This window comes from Phocoena sinus, chromosome 10 (assembly GCF_008692025.1).
Source record: "Phocoena sinus isolate mPhoSin1 chromosome 10, mPhoSin1.pri, whole genome shotgun sequence".
Classification (NCBI taxonomy): Eukaryota; Metazoa; Chordata; class Mammalia; order Artiodactyla; family Phocoenidae; genus Phocoena; species Phocoena sinus.
Window position 1 is genome coordinate 37,085,870 of NC_045772.1, and position 23,178 is coordinate 37,109,047.

Sequence of the window (23,178 nt, forward strand, 5' to 3'; positions counted from 1 at the left end):
AATGTTTTATAGCACTTATCACCATCTGACATAGTAAGTAACATGCAAGAGGACATATTTTTGTTTACTGCTGTATCCTGAGAACCTAGAATGATGCTTGTTATAGCACATACTCAATGAATGAATGGGTAAATGAATCAACAAGAACTAGGTCTGAATTCTGGTTCTCAGACTGCCTCTCCCTCTGTGGCCATGAGCAATCTATTTATCTGCTCTAAGACTTGATATCTTCATCTATTAAGTGGGGGCAAATATCTCCTTTACAGTATTTTAAGGAGTACACATATATATGCACATAGGCGTATATTTAAATATGTACATATACATATATACATGTAAGTATTTAATTACACACACACCCTCACACACACACACACCATCCTAAAACAGTGCCTAGAATATAGTAGGCAACTCCCAAAGCACAAAATCCGAATTAAGTAACTGAGTGTCCTAACACAGCACTTGGGACTTTGTTGGAAGAATGTGGGGCAGAAAATACTCAAATATTTAGGCCCAGAATACCATATAGGCTACTAGAGAAGAACTTGAAACAATGATCAATACAAACATTCAGTTTCTAAACACGGGGCCTGCTGGGAGAAAGGAAGTTTGGGCTCTGGAAGTTGGATGCAAGCCCTCCATTGTTAGAATGAAAGCATGACTAGGGACAGGTAAGCTGCAACTTGAGACACAACGTGCAAGTCCAACAGCCAGCACTGGGTTCTACAGTGTAAGTAGGTTGAAAGCAAGAATTTCTCAGTGTTTGGGAGCCCAGTGGTTAGCAGTGGACACCATGTCCTAGAATCAGCTTGAAAGCTCAAGGGAGAAATTTTATTACCAATGATATTTCTTACTAAATTTGAAGTGAAATTCAGTAGATAGATTATAATCCTGACTATGCCTTAAAGACCTAATATAGTTTCAAGTCTGCTTTACCACAGTGTTTTAATTTCCTACATCAGAAGTCTCTATTTTCAGAAAATAACCAAAACCAAGAGATAGATTACTAGAAATTCCACAACTTCAAACTCCATTTAAAATTAGAAGCACTGAAGAATAAATTAAATATTTGAAAACATTTTCTGAAAAATAAATTCAATTTAATAAACCAAATATGATTTTGTTAGCAAAATACAAAATAAAGTTTAGATTCTAAAACTTTAAAAATTGCTTTATAATTGTAAAGAATAAAAACGAACCTATTTCAGTACAGTAAGTGCTATGAAATCAATCTCTTTGTTCTTCTCTTGTTCCCACCTCAGAGACCTCATTTCCTATTTTCGCTGCCATTTTCTGAACACCATGGCAGGCTTCACTGCCCCACAGTGCCTCAAGGATGGCAGTATCTTAGTAACTAACGCTGCCATTGATCTCTTACTCAGAAGACCAGTATTTCCTTTCTATACACATTGACTTGGGCCTAGACTTCCAGGCTTTCAAGAATAAAAAAAGACTTTACAGTTTGTTTATTATTGAGGCAGGAAAAATAAAGGACTTTTTGTCCCAGATAAACAGTAATTGTAAGTAAAATTAAATTACTAATAAGGGATTTTGAGAGAGTAAAATTAAGTCACACCTGTCTCTTAAAATTGTACTTCTTGGGCTTCCCTGGTGGCGCAGTGGTTGAGAGTCCGCCTGCCGATGCAGGGGACAGGGTTCGTGCCCCGGTCCGGGAGGATCCCACATGCCGCGGAGTGGCTGGGCGCGTGAGCCATGGCCGCTGAGCCTGCGCGTCCGGAGCCTGTGCTCCGCAACGGGAGAGGCCACAACAGTGAGAGGCCCGCGTACCGCCAGAAAAAAAAAAAAAAAAAAAAAAAAATTGTACTTCTTTCCATTGTACGTTTCATTAACTTGAGTTAAATTTCATCTGCTATTCTTATTCTAAACTCCATTACTTACATTTCAACATTAACACAAAATAGATGTGTGTCTATTCTACTCAACTGAATTCAGTTATAATCATGTGCCAAGTAAAAGGAACCTGCAAGAGGAATTTGCATTAAATATACACTTTCTCTAATTCCTACCATACCTCCAGCAGATCTTGCTCCGATCTCGCTCTTTACTTGTTTAATTTTTGTAAATGATGTGTACAATTCATAAAAACCAGATCCATTTTATTCTTTAGGGACCATTATTTAAGGTGACTGCAATAGAGAAAAAACAAATAAAATGTCCACCTAAACCTTACATTCGCCACTCTGATTATAATGATCAAGAAAGAGGGAAGAATTCATTTTCAGTAATTGTTATTGGTATTGCCTAAAGATACCAGTCTAATACTCTGCAGCTATATCGGAAATGCAGTTCCCCTCACAAGGGAAGTTCCAGAACTTCATAAAGATTAGTTAAAGAAATGTTTGAAAATATATAACATAATAAGGAACAAAAAGCGATGAGGAGAAAAAGAAGAATGAGTACAAGTGCTGGTCTAAAGCAAGATGAAGTCAGAGAGCTTTGTAATACTAATAATGCTTTCAACCAGCGGTTCTTATCCTGAGGTCTAAGAGCTAAAGAAGCTTATGAATCACCAAAAGCTATCTGTAAAGTTTTACATCTATGTGTGAGCATATATGCCTCTTTTTAAAGAAGAGGTATGATAGTGTTCATTTGAATTAGCCTTTTAATGGGATTTGTGACCTAAGACATTAAGAATCACTATCTTTTACTCTTCCTCAATTTTTACTTTACCCAATGTTAATATTATAACAGACAATTCAACTAAGTATTTTTTCTCTGGCTTCTAGAGATCATTTTAAATATTTAAAACAACATAACATTATTCTTTTACTCATTGGTAGATAGCTATTAATTCTTAATATAACTTTCATAGTTTTAAGATTAATCTAACTTTGAAAAGATAACACTTTTCTCTCCAGTATTTTTAGTACTAAACAGATCCTCTCTTATTGTTGATGGTCTAAGTTACTAGTCTGAGTTTTTTAGATAATGCCCGTCTAACAAAAATAAATAAATAATTTAAAGTACCAAGCAACATAAAAGTGAATATCTAAAAAAACAGAAGACACATTTATTCTGATTGGCTAAATATAAGCATAATTTAAGTAGAATGAGGGAAAAAATTGCCATAGATAAGAGGAACCTTCATGAACTTTGTTTTACTAAACTTCTTAATAATTGAATGATATGGGGGAAATCAGAAGTTGGGGGGGTAACCATTAAAAACTAGAATATAAATTCAAGTTCTAAATGGCCCTACCTAAAAGGAACAATCGGAAAGCACTTTATATATATCAAATAAATAAAATATGATGACAAATTATCCTGAGTTCCCAAAGATTTGTTTGCATTTTTGTCACCCTTACCCATAATTACAGCAGCAACCCAGGAACTGGGCTGACAGTTGCCACTATCTTTTTGTTGTATGAAATTATTTCCACACTTGAGGTCTGCTAAAAAGACCCAGAAAAATATAAAAAGGGAAAATAGAGTTCAGGAAAATACATATGGAAAGTGAAAGGATAAAAGTTAAATACGACAGAGTAAAACAGACGACACTAATTATTTCTCTGTTGTTCTCACTTTCTATTTCCAACATGCTTTCTGGCTTCATGTGTTTCAAATTAAATGTGAGCACAATTTCAATGCACCATAATCACCACCATCACCACCACCAAGGAAAAAATACTTAGAATGGCCAAGAAGCAATTTAATTTATTGAGATGCAATAAAAATACTTGAAAAGAAACCACAACAAAATAATCTATCATAGGCAAAAACTTCCTGTGTTGTTCAATTAAAATGATAGTAAATTAATTATGCAGATGCTCACCAAAAGGAACCAATTCTAAACATTTATTCAGCACCCAATCCTGGTAAGGATCACGTAAGTTGCGATAACAAGAAACAGGAGAAGTAGCATATGGGCCTCAAGAAGCTGAAAGAAGAGAGTCCAGAGAGGCCCTGGAGGCTTTGAAAGAGTCTTAGAGCAGCCCTGGGCTTTGGCAAAGTCACAGAGGATGGCTTTGCAGGCACAGAAACCTGGATTTCCTGAGAGCTGAATAGGTTTTCCACAACTGATTCTAAGCAAAGTTATAAGAAACTGACTTTATAAACTTATTACTTTACATTGAGATAACCCATATCACTCATTTGATGAGACACTATCTCCTAATTTTAGAATTACAACTAGAACAAATAAAGCCAGATATTCTTAAAGAAAATTTTAATCAAGCTGGGTAGTTGTTTGAGTGGCCTGTGTAGTCATGATCTATGTTGGTTTCATAAAGTATTTTGGCTATCCTAACTCAGAATCTCTTCCGATTTGCCTTTTGGAAGATTTTTCTATACTTATGAAGACCAATTAACTCCTGAAGACCAAAAGATAATTCACTTGAGAATGTTACAGATTTATATATGTAGTCATTACTTCCTAAGGACACAGCCTAGGTCCCTTGAAGTGGGGAAAACAAAATCTTAATCCTTCAGAGGAGATATAGGAGACTGTTTTATCAGTAAAGTATTTAGAAGCTATCACTACTGGCTTTTTTCTGCAGATGGTTAATCTCACACATATATGTGATAAACTTTCAGAAATTTTAGCCTGAAATGATGCCTGCCTTGATTTTATCTCCAGATTCTCATGGTATCTTTCTGTAATTTTCAATGTACTGAATGAAGTACTGCATTTTCACACAGGAAAAGAATAGCAAATTAAGTTAAACCTATGAGTTGTATCGAGTCATACAAAAACAATGATGACAAACATAATATGGACAGAAACCACACTAGTTCAGTACCATATTTCCACGGGTACCTTCAATAACATTCTTTATAGATCTATGCTTCACTTCGATCTTCAAGAATAATTTACTCATCTATATGGCAGAAACTGTTCAATGTGCTAAGAACACAAAACTGAAAAAGGCAAACACTGTACTTTTGTTTTTAGAGAGTTTATAATCTAGCTGCAGATAGGGACAAGCCAGTGGACGATGACAACAGGATGACCTGTGTTGATATGGGAGAGTATATGGGGTATTATAGGAGCACATACATTTCCAGAAGTTCTCGACAATTTATTTTTTCCAAGGAAAGAAAGACCTAATTACACCATCACCACCAACATCATCATTACCACAACCCTCATCATTGATTAGCCACAACTTGTTGAATCCATGCTATATTCCCAGTTCTATGTTAGGAGCCGCATTACATCATTTTTCAGCTTTACTACAACTTTGTAAGATAGGTAATACACTTGTGAAAAAGGAAAAAAATAACAACAATAACAATCAGCTGTGACAGCTTATAGCTGGGGTGGAGCTGGCGCTGGCATACAGACCACACTCTTCCCTATTAAACATGAAAGCGTTTACAGTAGTACACCAATATCAGACCAAGTCTGTGACCATGCGAAGTCCACAACCATGACTGAGCACAGACAAAAACAAGAACATCGTGCAAACACAACGGCCTTCATGAAAGGAGCCCCACAGAGGCTCACATGGTGAGAAACTGAGGCCCTGTGCCAACAGGCAGCACCAACTACCCCCCTATGTGAGTGAGACATTGTGGGGGCAAGTTCCCCGACCTCAACCAACTTCAGCAACTGCAGCCCCACCAGCAAGTGGACCGTGAAACCGTGAGACCCTAAGCCAGGTCCATCCATTAATCTGTTCCTGAATTCCTACCCCACAGAAACTGTGTGACAGCGTGTTATCAGCAACAGGTCGTGTGTAACAATATAGTTGTCAATGAGTGTGTACTCTTCCAATGAAAACAATTATAAGGGAGGTCGTATAATTAATATTAATACTGTGTTTCCCTTTAATTCTTAGGCTGTTTTCTTCTATTTCTTTGAACATATTTATGATAGCCACTTAAATCCAACATCTGAGCCCAATCAAGATCGGCTCCTATTAACTCATTTTCTCCCCCCTTGGGTCACACTTTCTTTTAATTCTCTGAACACAGCTACTTAAATCCAGCATCAGGGCTCACTTGGAATCAGTTTCCTGAGTATGAGTCATACTTTCCTGTTTCTTTGCACATCTAGTAGTTTTTGGTTGAAAAGCAGAATTGTGGATAATTTATTGTAGTGGATCTATTTTGTTTTTCTAAGGATTTTGTTGTTATTCTGCTAAGAAGTGAACTTGCTTGGACTCAGACTGAAATCTATCTCCCCCTCCGTGCGCAGCAGCTGGTGTCTCTGCTCAGTTGCTCATTAGCCTGCCCCCTGAGGGTATCCCTGAGCCTGTGTAGTTCAGCAGGCAGATGAAGATTTGGGTGGATTTGATAGTCAGATTGGGGGGCTCATCCTCTCTGTGGTTACATTTGTTTCCAACGCTCCCCAGCCTAAATTTCCAGTTACTCTGCCAGCCCTGAATTCTGCCCATTGATACAGAAATTCAATCAGGCTTTTGATTTTTGCCACCCAAGCTGTATACACAGCTTGGGGAATATACTCTGTCAAAGGTGCAGCAAGTCTGCACATCTTGCCAGGAGCTCTGTCTTTCAAGGGTTCACGATCCCCCTAGTTTCGTCAGTGTTTTTGCTGGATTCTCTTAGTCTCCCGTGCCCGCACGTGCACATGTGTGTGTGTGTTTGGGAGGGGGTGTGTGTCTATACTTCATCCAGGGTTTTAGCCAGAGTTTATACTCACATCTTAGATCTCAGCCCTTCTGTGGCCCTCCTTCCAGAATGTGCTCCTTAAATTTCCATCTGCTCTCATCTCTGAACTCTGTTGTGGCCATCTTGAGCTGGGAAGAATGTCGTTCCTGACTGCCAGATCTAGGGGGGTTTGGAGCACCCCCAGCAAGAAAGTCATGAGTTCACAGTTCTTCCCAATCAGTAGCAGTTTTCCAACATCAAACTCTGCTCATATTTCTGTCCCCCTTTGCTCACCTTCCAGAACTTCCAATAGTTTTTAATAATCCGGTCAGTGTTTATCATTGTTACCTGCTGGAGGAACTGCCTGACCTCTTCAAGCAGCCATTACCTGAAGCCCACCCTGGACTATTTTAATAGCCTTATCTTGTCCTCCTGCTTCCACCCTCACCTCCTCCACCCTCACCTTCTCCACAAAGAAGCCGGAGTCATCCCTCTGAGACATAAATCACACAGCATACCCCCTCATGAAGTCCTTGAAGAGCATTCCATTCCACTCAGAGTAAAAGCCAAGCCCTCAGTATGGTTTGCAAGTCCCACATGAAGTTGCCTCAGGCCGCTACTCAAACCTCATCTCTGATCAATCTCACCTGGATGGCTCTGCTGTGCTCCCAGCACACATAGCATGTTCCCACCTGGTGCCTGCTATTCACTTGGCCCGACACACTCTTCCCTCAGATAGACCATTTTTCACTTTCCCTTCCTGGAAAACGAGTGTGTGTGTGTGTGTGTGTGTGTGCACGCACATACAGTTTTCTGGGTATCAACCTTCACTAAAACATAGGCTCCACATACGCAGGGATTTTATTGTGTTCAGTATCATAACAGTAGGGTCTAGAACAGGGCCTGGTAGGTAGAAGACACTCAGTAAACGTGAGTCAAGTGAATGCATGGGTTAAGTACTGCTCTTTGTTAGGCATTCCGCTTAACCCTTACCATGTATTTACTCACATAACTTTCAGACTGCCCCATCAAGTAGGTACTATAATTATTTATCCCAATTTTACGGATGAGGAACTAAGGCACAAAGAGTTGTAGCCCAAGCTAACCAAACGAGTATGTGGTGAGGCCAGGACTTGAACCAGGCAGTCAGTCTGCAAAGCCCATAGCATTATTCTGTTCAAGATGCCATTCAAAATACCACTGGCTGGGTGGCTTATACAACAGAAATCTGTCACAGTCTGGAAACTGGAAGTGCAAAATCGAAGTGCTGGCAGAGCTAGCTGGTTCCCGGTGAAGCCCCTCTCCCTGGCTTGCAGACAACTGCCTTCTCACTGGGTCCTCACATAGTTTTCCTCTGTGCGCACCCTTCTGGTGTTTCTTCCTCTTCTTACTGGATTAGGGCACCACCCTTTTGACCTCTTTTAACCTTAATTACCTCTTTAAAGACTATCTCCAAATATAGTCACATTGGGGTTTTTGGCTTCGAATTATGAATGTGGGGGGACACAACTCAAACCACAACACCCCTAATTTATGCCCTTAAAATACAGTTATTTTCACCATCTTTCCTTTTTAATTGTGGAGAATTAATATTGTTTTCTCTCTAGTTCTTTTTAGATGAACAGAGGAAAAGAAACTTTCAGGACTCTGACCAGGCCAGAATATCACCTGGCAAGAGAAATCTACTGAAATGGCTACACTGAGGATTTTCAGAAACAACTTGGTCTCATAAAATACCGAATGATTATGCCAAACATATGCTAGTGTACTTTCACATACTGTGCATTAACTCAGTGCAGCTCTGGGAACTGTGTTTATTTGTAACTCCTCATATCAAGCTGGCAGAAAACCACACTCCTTGTGAGACCCTAATGGAAATCCATTCAGGTCTCCTTGCTGCTCCTTGAACACACCATGCCTGCTCCCACATCAGGGCCTCTGCACTCCCTGTTCTCACTATCTGGAATGCTCTGCCTCCAGATAGCTTCATGACTCCATTTTCTCCTTATTTAGATTTTTTGTCCAGAGTTATTTCCATGAAGTTTTGCTAGGACAACCTATTTACAATTGCAAATGTATCTTCCTCCTGCCCATCCCCTTATTTACTCCTCTCTTTGCTACTTGATTCTTCTCTGTGGCACTTTTAAAAAATTATTTCTATTCCCTCTAGAATGCAAGCAAGGTGAAGATAAGGATTTTTATTTGCTTTATTTACTATTTCCCTAGCTCCTAGATAAGTACTGGCACACAGCAGACACTAAGTAAATGTTCCCTGAATGAACGAATGACTGAACAAACTTCCCCAAGGTCACAGAGCTGGTAGAACTGGAATCTGTACCCTGTCTGACTAAACAGTATAAAAATTAAGTGCTAAATTATACTTATAGAGAAACTAACAATTCTTTAATATGATACAAATCTGGTCAAAGAGCAAAAAATACTCTTCTCTGACACAAACAATAGACTTTATATAGTAATGGAGAAAATGTCCATATTTACATAACCTTTACATAAACAAAAATTAATATTCCTTACAAGCATATATTATAAAAAAATCATTATTTTTAATATTGGAGGTGGCAGACCATTTGTACAATTGAATATCTTGTATATAAAATTCTGCAGGGTCAGAGACATTTCAAAGGTGAATAATCTAGTCTAGATTCCAATATTGTTGAATTGACACAAAATTGGTTGTGTTTCTCAAAAGACGTATTTTGTTCCTAGCTGAGAAAACAAATAAGTGGCATTATTCATTTATTTATTCGTCAAATATTTATCAACCACCTACTCTGACCAGGCACCATTCTAGGCTCTAAAGATACAACAGTGAACAAAACAATTCTTACATTCTTGAAGGGGAAACAATAAAAACAAAACAAAACATGAGAAATGTATCCATGTCATCAAAATATCAGTTTTGATAATAAATGCCCTTTGTACTTCAATCTTAAATAATCCAGAAAAACCTTTATCACGGTGGTAAAGACCTCATACTCTGTGGAGTCCGATGACCCAGGCTTGCATCTCCATTACAAGCTGTGCCCCTAGTATATTACCTCCTCAACTGGCAATTTCACAAATGGGGAAAACGGAACCCATCTTGCCAGACTAATGTAAATATTAAAAGGGAAAATATGCAAACAAACAACACACTGCAGGGAAAATAGTAAATATCAATTAATCCTATTATTGTTATTATTAGGATATGTAAACAATCTAATTCTTCCATTGTATGAAGCCTAGGTCAACCCCATATGAAAGTCTTGGGCTTCATATTTAATTAGTTTCTTTTACTCTTTTGGAAGCCAGAATGAGTCATTCATTAACTCATTCAAAAAATATTCATTGAGTATTTAATTATGCATGCTAGGTATTTTACTAGGTGCTGGAATACAGCAGGACAGACATGATCTTAAACTCTTTTGGAGTTTAAGTTGCCATGTTATCATAGGTATTAGGCATTTAGAGAGTAAACTGAAGAAGTGCCTGGTTGTTTGACCTGAGGCGACCCAGCACTGGAGCCTACCCGACTCTTTGGTGGGGCTAATGGCAGACTCTGGGACGGCTCACGCCAAGGAGTACTTCCCAGAACTTCTGCCGCCAGGGTCCTTGTCCCCACGGTGTGCCACAGCCAACCCCTGCCTCCGCAGGAGACCCTCCAACACTAGCAGCTATCAGCAGGACCCTCATCCCCCGTTACTTTAGCACTGTGTTTTAAATACTGACCTGTATTACATTCTCAAACACTCAAAAGAATCCTACCACAGCTCATCCATCACGGTGGACTGAGACAGCGTGTGATGGTCACCCAACACGGGAAGCCCATGTTTACCAAGATGTGTACAGAAGGCAGGCTGACCTTGGAGTTCACCTTTGATGATCTCATGAGAATAAAAACATGGCACTTTACCATTAGACAATACAGAGAGTTAGTCCCAAGAAGCATGCTTGCCATGCATGCACAAGATCCTCAGGTCCTGGATCAGCTGTCCAAAAACATCAGGATGGGGCTAACAAATTTCACCGTCAACTACCTCAGGTTGTGTGTAATACTGGAGCCAATGCAGGAACTGATGTCCAGACATAAAACTTACAACCTCAGTCCACAAGACTGCCTGAAGACCTGCTTGTTTCAGAAGTGGCAGCGGATGGTGTCGCCGCCAGAACCCACAAGGCAACCGACAACGAAACAGACAAAAAGAAAAAAGTTCCACCAGCAGCAGCACTGGGAACACTGCCAACAGCACGGGCGGCAAGAAGACGCCAGCTGCCAACCTGAGTCTGTCCAGTCAGGTACCTGGGCTAGGAGCGATCCCGAACTGCAGCCTCAACCCTGGGAGGGATGGAGACCTGTGTCATTCAACAGCAGTGACCCCTTCTGGCCAATTTAAGGAGAAGCATTGAGGGGCCCTGAAGGAGTCACTTCCAGTCCTCCTCAGAGGATTTGATGGTGGTAGGAGAGCCAACTCTGATGCAAGGGGAGTTTGGGGATGAGGACAAAAGGCTAATCACTAGATTAGAAAACACGCAGTATGATGCAGCCAACGGCATGGACGACGAGGAAGACTTCACCAGTTCACCAGCCCTGGGGAACAGTAGCCCATGGAACAGTAAACCTCCCACCACTCAAGAGACCAAATCAGAAAACCCCCCACCCCAAGCTTCCCAGTAAGATTGACCTGCTCCAGAATCCACTGTCAATAGCCCCTGTGAGTTACAATCACTATTTGAGATCCTTACTCACAGCAGAGAAATGAAGAGACATTAAAACTTTTCCATGCAAATAACTATTTCTAAACCACAGGGATCTGAGTTTCTTTCTTTCTTTTTTTAATTGAGAGGATCATTCCAAATAAACTTCCATGACCCCTCCCTGGAGACCTTCACAGGTAACACAGATACTGACAGTGATCGTAATTATAAAATAAGAGCAAAAGCTAGGCTTCTCCTGGCTCGGTTTTAACCACATTTGTTAATTTCATTCCCCCCGCCCCACCCAACCATCCAACAAATGCCATATTGTTAATAAACCCTCAGTGCTCAGGATCTCATTCTATGCCGAACCCAACTACAGATAGACTTTTTAATATTGTAAAATATTTTCTGCTTTTTGACTTGCATCTGAGAGTTACTTGTTTCAGTAAAAAAAGAAAAGGAAAAAAATCCACTTTTGGAAAGTAATTTAAATGTACCTTTATCTTCTTTTCCCCCTTCACCTTTCCTTTCATAAGGTAACAGCTAAGAGGGCCCAGCAGGGTAATTTATGGCCGAGCTAATGTCAATTGGTCCTCCATCCTGAGTTGGTTCAGTCGAGCCCGAGTGCTGAAACAAGAAATGTCTTTTTGTCATCAAAGGCACCAAGGCATATTTTTATGTCAAGAAGGGCACTTGGCCCATTGAGAATGTAGGTGTTTGTAAAATTTCTGTTGATCCAAATATTTTCAAGCCACGTAATCCATTAATTTTGTGGGCAGTTTAATAAATCTGAAACTTTTGTGTTTTTCTTGTTGTACCTGAGTTGACTGTTGTTCCTTTTCATAGTATATTTCCTGTATAATATTTTGTAAAGCCCTAACCTGGTTCTTTTATGGGGACTTTTCTTTGGGAGCAATTCCAGTGTATTTATGTGAAACTTTATAAAAAAACTAATTTTCCCATTTGCATATTAATGCGTTTCTCTATATGTGAAAAGACAGTGGCTCCGTGTATTATAAAAGAGCTGGATTTTATGTATGCTTTACTGTTAAGTGTGCCAATAATAAACTGTGTTAACGACCAAAAAAAAAAAGTGCCTAACTTTCCAACAATACACAGTGACTTTAAAGAAACCAGTATTTACCAAGTTCTATCATAGGAAGGCCCGCCAGTGGTGCTTTGCCTTCAGAGAATGCTCAAGTGAATAAAGTTCACCAGCAAGGGCAAGGTTGGGACGGCCTGGAAACAAAGTAGAAGAAATCCCAGGATCCTGCTGGTGTCTTCTCATCATACTACTTCCAAAATGTACTTGCCTTAGTAGAATCTAAGTTTCAGTAGTAGATATTTTATAAACAGTTTTCAAAAGAGATAGCAAATATTCCCGGTCTTCACTACTACCATCCTAGCCCACAATCGTCTCATCTCTTCCTTGTATTACTGAAATGGCCTTCTAACTGGCCTCTCAGATTTGCCCCACTAGTCTGTTCTTCAAATAACTATCACAGTTATCTTTTCAAATGTAAAGTATATTAAGACACTATATTGACTAAATTGCCCAAAGCTTTCTCATCCTACTTCAAACCCAGTATCCTTCCGAGGCCCAGAGAGCCCCGCGGGATCCGGCTCTGCCTACTTCCCTGGCCGCACCTGCCACTGCCCGGCACCTGGCTTTAGCCACTCAGGCATCTGAACCTCAACCCACCCCGCTCTTTCCTGCCCTGGGCCTCCGCGATTCCGTGGGCCTGAAATCCCTTCTTGTGGCTCACTGCAGCCGGCGCCTTCTCATGCTCATGACCAACCAGGTGAAAGCAGCCTCCTCACACAGTCGCTATCACAGTTGACTGGTTTTATTTTCTTCTCGGCCATAATCACCATTTGAAATGATCTTGATTGTTAGGTGTTGATTTATCTTCTGCTGTGCTCCACATGCAATCTATAAGCACTGTTCCCCTCCAGTTAAGAAAATGATTGTTTAATTACTAAATGAAGAAAGGTCCTAGCAATGTTTCTTGCTCTCTTTAAACTGTGGAAATACACAAGCACCCATGGAAGACAGGGGATTCGGGAGGAGCGTCCCGCCCCACGCCTCCAGGAAGCGGAGAAGGGGCTGCGCTTGCTACCAGGCAGCGCATCCCTGCCCCGCCAGTGCCAGTCCTGCCGCGTACCTGTTTCCGCTCGACTTCCGCTACGGTACACCACCCTTCACAGGGCGGGATGTCTCTCCGCCTTTCTGAACGCCCCGCCCACCCGTCATTCACCTGATCCACTCTCGGCTTCCACCTGGAGGCGCGCCTCCGAGGGCTGGGCCTCCGCCTCCGCCGCCGATCTCAGCGCCGCCAGCACTGTCTCCGGGGGCAAGTCGACCACTTGCTCCCACACGGACTCCGTGTAGAAGTCCACCGTATGTGCACTGGAAATGGACAGGGCTTCCGTCAGGAACCGCAGCAGCCCCTGCAACTTGGCATGCAACGTGGACAGGTCCTGGGTCACCGGGAGCGGCCCAGAAGCCGCCATGACGCCCACTCTCCCGGGCTGTAGGTGGCGCAAACGTGGCCGCAAGGCAAGGGCTCAGTGGAAAGTATAGGCCGGATAAGTAGAATTCCGATCTGGACTGTGGGTGGGCGGCTGATTGCTTCTGCCTGATGACGTATTTTTTACCGCGCCAGTTGTGTTTTTCTGGCGCCGCGGTTGGTGTGCCATGGCGCCGGTAAGGCATGCAGCAAGGGGCCAAACAGGGAGCTTTGGGTCGCGTGGCGAAGGAGTTTCACTGGTCGGATTCAGAAATAAGAATATGAAACGGAGGACGTGGCGACCTAATCATCGGCAGGCCTTCGCGGGGAGCGTTCGCGAGGGTATGTATGTAAGAAGGCAGCCTTTTACAAGTCCTCGGGCCTGCGAAATCTTAGGATACGCGATCCGCCCAAGCTGGGAAGGATTTAGGAACCAGACCGAGCCGTACTTGGGGCAGAGAAATCTATTCTTAAATCTGCCGAAGCCGTGGGCGTCTCAGAGTTCTGGACGGGAAGGCGAGGCAGTGTTGCTCTAAATCTTTCAACATTTTCCTCGACTTAATCCCATTTTTTAATGAGAACTCTTTTCGTCTACATTTTCCCCGTGAAACCGTAAGCAGAGAGAATCTATGAGTCCATTTGTGCATGTATTACGGTAAAAGATAGAAGGCGAGGCCGGAAATGTACTGCCCCACACTCTTGCTGATTACAAATACCCCAGAGCTCTCCAGTCTTCTCTTACTGTGTTTATTTGCTTCGTTTTAGTTTGTGTTTTTCATTTTGTCTTGCTGTTTGTAAGTACTTTAAAAACCCATTTGGAATGTATAAATCTTAAATAGGTAGTTTTCTGATAATTGCTGTTGAGAAAGTCATACACCGTCTTTCCTCGTTTGCGTTGAATTACTTTAGAAAATCAGTCGTATTTTCTCTAACGTAAGGTAATAGATGCGAGGGTTTTTTCCCGGAGGTATAAAGTGAAGACCTAGGTTAAGTGTTTTAGATGAATTAAGAAATCTGTTTGATTTGTGAGTACAATAAGTTGGAGTTGTGCAACACTCTACTCTTTTTTCCTTCTTTGAGATTCTTTAGTTCTGCACAATTACCGTTAGCCGGGTCTTTTTGCGAAGGACCAGTATACTGTTCATTCCATTAGCTTAAACTTGTTTTCTTGAAATAACGTTTTACAGCAAAACATAATGTAATTCTAGCACCTAAACGTGATGATATAAAAAGTTTTTAATTTTAATTTAGCAACTACATTGTTCATGCAAATTATTTTCTCAGAAAGTAATTCATGACTGATATATTCTTCAACAGGACAAGGCTTTGCATTTCGAAGAAAACTAAAAATTCAGCAAAATTACAAGAAATTGATATGGAGGGAAAAGAAGGCTAAAACCTCACGGGAATCCCAGTTCACGGATCGGTACCCTGATCATCTGAAACATCTCTATTTAGCTGAAGAGGAAAGACTCAGGAAGCAGCTTAGAAAAGCTGACAGGTCTTTGTTAGAACAAGTTGACCAGCCTCTGTCAGAAGAACAAGTTGATCAGCCTTTGTCAGAAGAGCAGTGTAGCACTTACCAGGCTTTGTCTGAAGAACATTGTAGCATTGAGCAGCCTCATCCAGAAGAACAATGTAGCATAAGAATAAAGTATGTATTACCATCTTTTGAAATTCTTTATTGTAGATGTAAGTAGGGTTTTAGGAAAGAGATTACAGAACAATTTCTGTATTAATTGGGATTTTTCTTAAGGCATATTAGAAGTCACAGGTAATTATGTGAAAATATTTTCATGGAGGCTTTCATGTTAGCTTAAATGACTATAAATTAAGTCAGGTAGGCTTAATAGAAGAAGTAATGGAATGGGAATTAAGAGACCTGGGTTTTAGGTTTCAGCCTCTCAAGTACATTTAACTTACTTGGACCATGATTAACTCCTGTTATTAATGTATGTTTTTAAAAATAATTTAATTTTTGAGAGGTATTGTAGTGTAGTGCTTAACATCGTGGACTTTGGAGCTGGCTTTAATATGTTGGTGCCCAATGTCCTCTTCTCTAAAATGCAAATAATAATAGTAAGTATGTAATTTATAGCTGCCATGTTGTACAACCCCAGAATGGATTATTTACACGCTACGGTATCTTAGACCTATCTCAGATGTTGTGAAGATTAAATGAATTCATTTATATAGGTATTAAAAAGGCATGTGATACATGGGAAGTGCTACATGAGTTTTAACTGCTACTACTACTGTTATTATTAACCTGGATTTTTTTTTTCCCAAGAGGACATAGACTTGGTTGCAATTAAAAAAATAAATGAAACGGAATAGAGACAAGTTGGTCAAAGAACTTTGGGATTAAAGTTCATGTACACCCACAAGGTCCTTCATAACGTCCTTCAAATTAATGCCTTTTTCAGTCTGTCATTTCTACCATTCATATGCTGGTTTCCTGTTTTTAAACATTTTCAGATCTTTCAGAGCTTTCTGTATTTTCCCTGGTTGAAATATTTCTCCAAGACTTTCCATTTACTATTTTCTATATCTTGAAAGCTGTAACAAAATTTCTAATATGTTATTTGGACATTTTACTAATAAAATTAATGTCCTCTTCCTTTCAAATTCTCTTCACCCCCACCCCTTAAGTTGCATTAGTGAGATTTGACTATACAAATACTATTTGACATAATTGTGTCATAATTTTGGTTATATTATTTTTAATACTTGTGATTTGTTTTCATTTATCTTGCAAAGTTCCATTACTATTCCAAAGAAAAATAAAAAGAAAACATCAAATCAAAAAGCACAGGAAGAGTATGAGCAGATACAAGCTAAGCGTGCTGCTAAGAGACAAGTAAGATCTACTTTTAAAATATTTAGATTCATGTTCCTTTATCCTAAGTGTATATGTAAGCTTTTCTTCTTAATATGGGGCACATAGTATGCCCTCTAAGTATTTGCTGAGTAAATGAATAATCTGAGAAGAGCTGGAGAATTTCAATATTCAGATTCCTTGATTGTTTATATTACCCTTGAGAGGTGATAGTAGTAGTCAAGAATAGGATTTTAAAGGTACTGCTCATAGGTTAATAATATGAGCATCTGGGACAGTGTTTCTCAAGAGTAAGGTCCAGATAGTTGCATTTTTTTTAACAAGTGCCTCAAGAGGTTATGCGTAATAAAATTTGAGAACTACTGATTTTTTAAAATGTAGATGATTTTCATAAATTTACATTAAAGAGTTGGTTTTGCTTATTAAAAACCTTACTAGATTAACTTAGCAAAAAGTTACCACACTTTGTTATCATTCAGAAACCCAAAATTGTAACAGCCTTTTTCAAATGAGCAGAACAAAAGTATCCACAGCTTCAACAAAGTTATTTTATTTGTGGTTTCTTGTTTCTTATATTGAAGCTATATTAATCTATCACTTTAAAAAGGAGAGCACATCGATCAAAAATACCCCAAAGATGGTGCTGACATATAATTTCTTTTATGTCTTAGCTTTACAAATCGTGTAATTAAGAAATCTGCAAGTTTAACATCTAAAATTCGTATGATTATTCTTAAACTGATGGCAGACTAGGGTAAAGCAGAAACATTTCTCCATGGAAAAACTGGACCTTTGTTTCACAGTTAGTTAAGATTATGCATTTTTTTAACCAACCTTCTGAAACCTGCCACCTTTGGAAATAGCATACCAGATGGAATATGGACCATTATACTGAAAAACATTTACTGTTTCAAAAAAAACTTCCTTTATGTATATATAAATGTTACATCTTTGTAACCGTGAAAATTGAGCATCAGCCCTTTATTTGTAAGGTGAAGATAAATCCTAGCATAAAAAGTTTTAAAAGGATGGAATATGCTGTGACGTATATGAAAGCACTTTGTTAATTATGTCACTGTACAAATGTAAGGCTGTGTCATTTGGGGGCTATATGCATTACAGGGGAAACTGAAAAACAGTTCACATATTGCATTATTTAAGAATTTTTAACTTTTATATTTAAGAATATTGTATTTCAAGTAGTGATTTTCAGGTTTATATAACTTCAAATTATTTTTCTTTAAACTCCAATTAATTTGAGTCTTTATCTTAGCAAATCAAATGAGCATGATTAATTCTTAAATAATCAAAACCATAATACCTAGCACAATATTTTACATATATATAGCTTGTAGTCAATAAATGCTTCTTGAATTAAATCTGGATCAGATGGCAAATTTAAAAGAATACCAGATATTCCGGAAATGATTTGTGTTACATGGACTAGATAACCTCTAACGTCACTTCTGACTCTTCAGTGGATCTAATTAAATGTGAAACCATTAAATAAATGTGCCTTCTTTGTGCTTTAATTTTATTTGTATACAAATAATTTAAATTGTTTAATAACTTTACATCATTCTATGGCATAGCATGTATCATAGTGGCAAAGAGGGTACACTGCTGCACTTACGAGTAACACCTCACATTTTGCAAAATATAAGACAAACCTGAAGTGTTTGCATGGTGATAGCTATTTCAACAAAATTATTGAACAATATCTATTGTTTGTTACTAATGAAAATTATATATGTTAATAATTTCAGGAATTTGAGAGGAGAAAACAAGAGAGAGAAGAAGCTCAAAGGCTCTACAAAAAGAAGAAAATGGAAGTGTTCAAAATATTGAGCAAAAAGACTAAAAAGGGGCAACCAAACTTGAATTTACAAATGGAGTATCTTCTAAAAAAAATACAAGAAAAAAATTAGGTCAGACATGTTGCCTGATTAATCAAGGGTTCAAATATCTGCTGGCTACTGAATTCTCTTGTATATGTACTGTCCCTCCTAACAGTTAACTAAATTTGTCAACAAACACTGGATTGCTAAGCTATACTAAATATAAAATGTCCAAATATTTTTTGTTTTTCTAAAAGAAAATTTTCTATATATGCTCTGCATTATATATGATTTGTTTCTTAATTATTTGCTGCTGAATGAAGGTTGGCCTTCAAAACTGAAAGAGGGAACTTCTCTGGCAGTCCAGTGGTTAAGACTCCATGCCTCCACTGCAGGGGCCACAGGTTCCATCCATGGTTGGGGAACTAAGATCCCGAATGCTGCTTGGTATGGCCAAAAAAAAAAGGAACTGAAAGAACCTGCTATTTGAGCAACAGGTTCAAGCATGTAATAACTTGTATACCATATGAAATTCAGATGAAATAAAGTGTTTTGAAAATAAGGGAGCAGAGCTTTCAACGAATCATTTCAATCAAATGTTTAAATTTAGCAATCAACTATTACAGTTTTGAAATTCCATAGTAATGGAATGGTGAAGGAGGCAGAGACTCCCCTTCGACTTTTTAATTTATTTTAAATTAAGTACATTTTATAGGGGGATGGTCTTTCCAGAAACCTGTAAGCAGGTTTCTACCTTTGGCCCCCACCATATTATAGTGAGGCCTTTATAAAGCAGAGTTTGATATTTATAATCTTTTCCTTAAGTGGATGTACATAGCTTACTAGTGTAATATTTTTTGAATGATGATGGTAACCCAGCAGTGTCACAGCAGGAATTAAGCTTTCCAGATCCCGTGGGACCCTATCATGTAAGAACATTGTTACTGGACCTTACCAGTGTTGTCTCTGTTGGTAGGTTTGTCAGCCAAGGGAAAGTACTGGAATACTGCTTCTCCTGCCTCCTTGCAATCACTGTAAAATGAGAAAGGCTTGGTTATCATCATTAAAACAAAAGAACTGCAATAATATTTGTAAAACATTGCATAGTAACGTGCAGTCCTTTATAAGTGGTAACAGATGCAGCCCAATACTGCATTAAGGTTTGGTAAGTCCTCCCACTGTACTGAGCATTCTGCGTTTAAAAAGTACAAGGAGGGAGACGCAAGAGGGAGAGGATATGGGGATATATGTGTATATATAGCTGATTCACTTTGTTACAAAGCAGGAACTAACACAGCATTGTAAAGCAGTTATACTCCAATAAAGATGTTAAAATAAATAAGTAAATAAATAAATCATGCCAGTCATAAAATGCAGTGTAAAAGAGCAAATTCTGAATATAAAGAGATTTTGATAATACTAGATAGGAAAGATCAGGACCACAAATGACACCCCGTGATTGGGACTGCACCACAGCAAATCTATACTTTGCAAGATACTATCAGTGTTTGAAATGCCAGAGAGAAGATACAGTGTGCCATGCTAAATGCACGGTGATAAATCTAACTTCTTGCTGAAAAATTTCTTCCAGTTTATTTGAAGTGTGCAGGGCATGGACCCCTGAAAATTGGCATAACTGGTTGGCATTATGATGAGGCTGAAGCCATCCCCAGTTCTCCTTCCTACAGACCCATGAGTTTCTACTATAGAGTTTGTACTATGAATTGTCTTTGACACTAACAACTCTTGGGTTCTGGGAACATAGTTTTGTCCAGGATAACTGCTGTGTAAATCTGGTGAGTGTGAGGCAAGTGTTATAATTACTTTGGATGTTCTATTCTTTGGACCTTTTAAAAATTGAGACACACCATAGACTTGATGTTGAATTAATATTAACTTTTGAGGAGCTGAATGAGCTACATCCATTTCCAAGTAAAACACACAGGCTGCAGCTGCTGTAGGAATCCATCTAGGCATTAACATTTCTGGCTGTGAGTGAACAAAAGAAGAAACTGGAAGGGACTTGTTGGACTTCTACCTTATAAGGGCAAGAGAATTGGATTTGGGGTTTTGAGTTTTTTGCCTTTGGACATTAACTTGAAAGGTAATTTAATATATAGACTTTATTTTCTCCCTAGGAGTTTGAAAGGGAAATATTTATACTAAAATGTGGGACATCTGCCTTTTACTGGCAGTTTAACACTGGGCTCTCTTTAAGTATTTGGATAATTGCCATTGAGAACACTTGATGGAGTCACCCACGGAGCTGAGAGCCTTACATCAGAGATGCACACTTCATGGGCCTAGTGACCCTGGGTTTCACAAATAGATATATTGAGGTATAATCAATTGAACATATTTAAAATGTATAATTTGGTGAGTTTGGGCACATGTAATCACTCATGAAATCAACACCACAATCACAAATCCATCACCATTATCTCCAAAAGTTTCTTCATGGCCCTTTGTCATCAATCCTATCAGGGGCTCCCCAGATGGGTCCCTAGCAGCCACTGATCTGCTTTCTGTTACTATAGATAATCTGCATTTTCAAAAATGTTATAAAATTGGAATTATCTACTGGGTACTCTTTTCTGTCTGGCTTCTTTCAGTCAGACAAATTTGAGATTCATCCGTGTTGTTGCATTTATCAATAGTTCCTTTTTATTGCTAAGTACTCTATGGTATGGATGCATCAGCATTTGTTTATCCATTTGCCTGTTGATTGACATTTGGGTTGTTTCTAGTTTGGGGCTCCCACAAATAAAGCTACTGTGAACATTGTGTATAGGTCTTTGTGTGGACATATGCTTTCATTTCTCTTGGGTAAATGCCTAGGAGGGAAATGGTTCAGTCACATGGTAGGTATAAAACATTCTAGGAAATGGGACATCTCTAAAGAGATTAAGGCACTGGAAAAGTGGCTACCTGCTGAAACTGAGAAAGGGGCTTATGAAGTCAAATTAGGGACCCAGCAATGACACTCAAGATATAGCACTGTCTACATTATATCTATTTGTATGCAGGCCTTTCAATGAGGATGCTTCATTTTCTGTTTTAAATCTCACCACTTATCTCAACCTGTTCCTTGGAGTACTAATAAAATAACTGGGGAGGTTGCCTCTATCTAGTCTTGCAAGTTTTACTAATTTCCGTTGTGTGCCTCTGCTCCAGCAAGCTTACTTGAGACTTGCTCTGTAACAACATCATGAAATTAAAGGTTTGCCAGGTGGCACCACATCAGAACAACCCAAAGTATAGCAGTTCATTCACATGTACCGTCCTCTCCGGTGCAATGTTAGCATCCTTCTACTTTTTGGATTAGTCGTGAATAGAATATTGACTCTACTGACGTGAGCAGAATATTGGAAAATGACCTACTAAGATTCAAATGAATCCTTAGAACCCCCACTGAGGTCATCCCAGTATCCATTCAAACTTGAAGAAGTCTCAGGAATAAAAGTCATTCCTCTGAGTCTATTAGAATAAGGATGGCCACATCTTAGTGCTTGCAGTACTCCCACACAGCCAGTTAAGAAACCGATCAGAAAAGGCTACCCCTGTTTGTTCAGGATCTCAAGGTGAGCAATAGAACTGTGATCCCTAGATTCCTAGTAGTTCCCAACACAAATATGCCCTGTCCTTCGTCCCTGAAAAAGTAAATATTTCACAGTGGTCAGTTTATTTGCAGCTTTCCTTACTAGACACATAGATAAAGACAGTTAATATTTGTTATTTTTGTGGGAAAATTAACAGTATATCTAGATGGTTATACCTCAGGGATTTACAGAATTCTCGTATTTCCTTCCATCTAAACAAGTCAGTCTAAACAAAAGGATTTAATTTTTCTTTGAGAGTTCATCCTTGTACAATATGTAGATTACTGTGCCCTCTTAATCTAAGTAGTTCACAAGAAGACTTCATATAGCTCTTTTCAATATCAGCTGAAAAACTTTACAAACCATGTAGAAAAAAAGCTATAATTTTGTTAAGAAATTGTATAAATTATTTGGGTCAGAATCTGTCAGCTGTGGATGTTTTCCATCCACCAGAACAGAGATGATTCCATTTGACCAACTTTCTAAACTAAAAAACAATGAAAAGAATTTTGGGGGGATTAACTGGTTATTGCGAGCAATAAATGCCTAGTTAAAAAAAAAAGTAGCTCAGTCCTCTCATGAACTTATTAAAGGAAAAATTCCTGAGTCTCTTCCATGCGAAGCAGAAGTGAAAGCAGCTTTCTCCACTTTCACTGCTTCTCTTCAACAATCCCCCACTTTGGGTACCCTTAACCATGTCGAACCCTTCTCCTTTTGTTCATGAGAGACAGGATGATATATTAGGAGTATTAGCTCGCCGGAGCCTGTAGGTTGCCTCTCTTAACCTAGTCCTTAGTTTAGTAACTGAGGCATACTTTTTATGCTTGCAGAACTCGGCAGCAGCTGTCAGACTGGTTGAAGCCTCTGCTAATATGTTGTTTGCTTCTCACTGACTCTGTGGTTTGCACCTGCTGAACAATCATTGTTACTTTTAGACAACACTCAAGATTTCTCTATCAGCAACTTTTCCATTTATGAAGCCCTTTTTATCTCTCTTACACATCACTGTTTAACATAGTTCAAACCTTACTCTTGTAATTTGATTTCTTTTCAGGATGAAGGGGAAACATGTGACTCTAGCAATAACTGAGGAAAGCATGCCCAGGACTGATCTTACAGAA

General features: G+C 39.1%; 3 protein-coding genes across 9 annotated transcripts in view; 2 read left to right on the forward strand and 1 right to left on the reverse strand.

Moving 5' to 3' along the window:
* The window catches only part of METTL25 (methyltransferase like 25), a 124,743-nt gene extending 110,928 nt beyond the window's left edge, over positions 1-13,815 (reverse strand). For 5 of the 7 annotated variants that reach the window (XR_004351735.1, XR_004351734.1, XR_004351733.1 and 2 more), the window contains exon 1: positions 13,530-13,815. Coding sequence is in view for 2 of the 7 variants with exons in the window: in XM_032645253.1 (XP_032501144.1) it covers positions 13,530-13,785 (256 nt within the window). In the remaining 5 variants the exon portion in view is untranslated. Of the gene's footprint in view, positions 1-11,768; positions 11,899-13,529 lie in introns of all 7 variants that reach the window. The other 2 variants (XR_004351736.1, XM_032645254.1) reach the window with 2 other exon arrangements.
* On the forward strand, positions 10,362-11,271 carry LOC116760411 (LIM domain-binding protein 2-like). Its single transcript, XM_032645256.1, is given in 3 exon segments — positions 10,362-10,780; positions 10,782-10,869; positions 11,018-11,271. Coding segments are annotated over 3 exon segments (723 nt in total). The 5' UTR covers positions 10,362-10,376; the 3' UTR covers positions 11,249-11,271.
* A 19-nt stretch (positions 13,816-13,834) lies between the features above and the next one.
* Positions 13,835-21,359, forward strand: CCDC59 (coiled-coil domain containing 59). Its single transcript, XM_032645255.1, has 4 exons — positions 13,835-14,123; positions 15,099-15,435; positions 16,542-16,641; positions 18,387-21,359. Exons 1-4 carry the CDS (start codon positions 13,970-13,972, stop codon positions 18,546-18,548), a joined length of 753 nt encoding a protein of 250 aa, XP_032501146.1. The 5' UTR covers positions 13,835-13,969; the 3' UTR covers positions 18,549-21,359.
* The last annotated feature ends 1,819 nt before the right edge of the window (positions 21,360-23,178 follow it).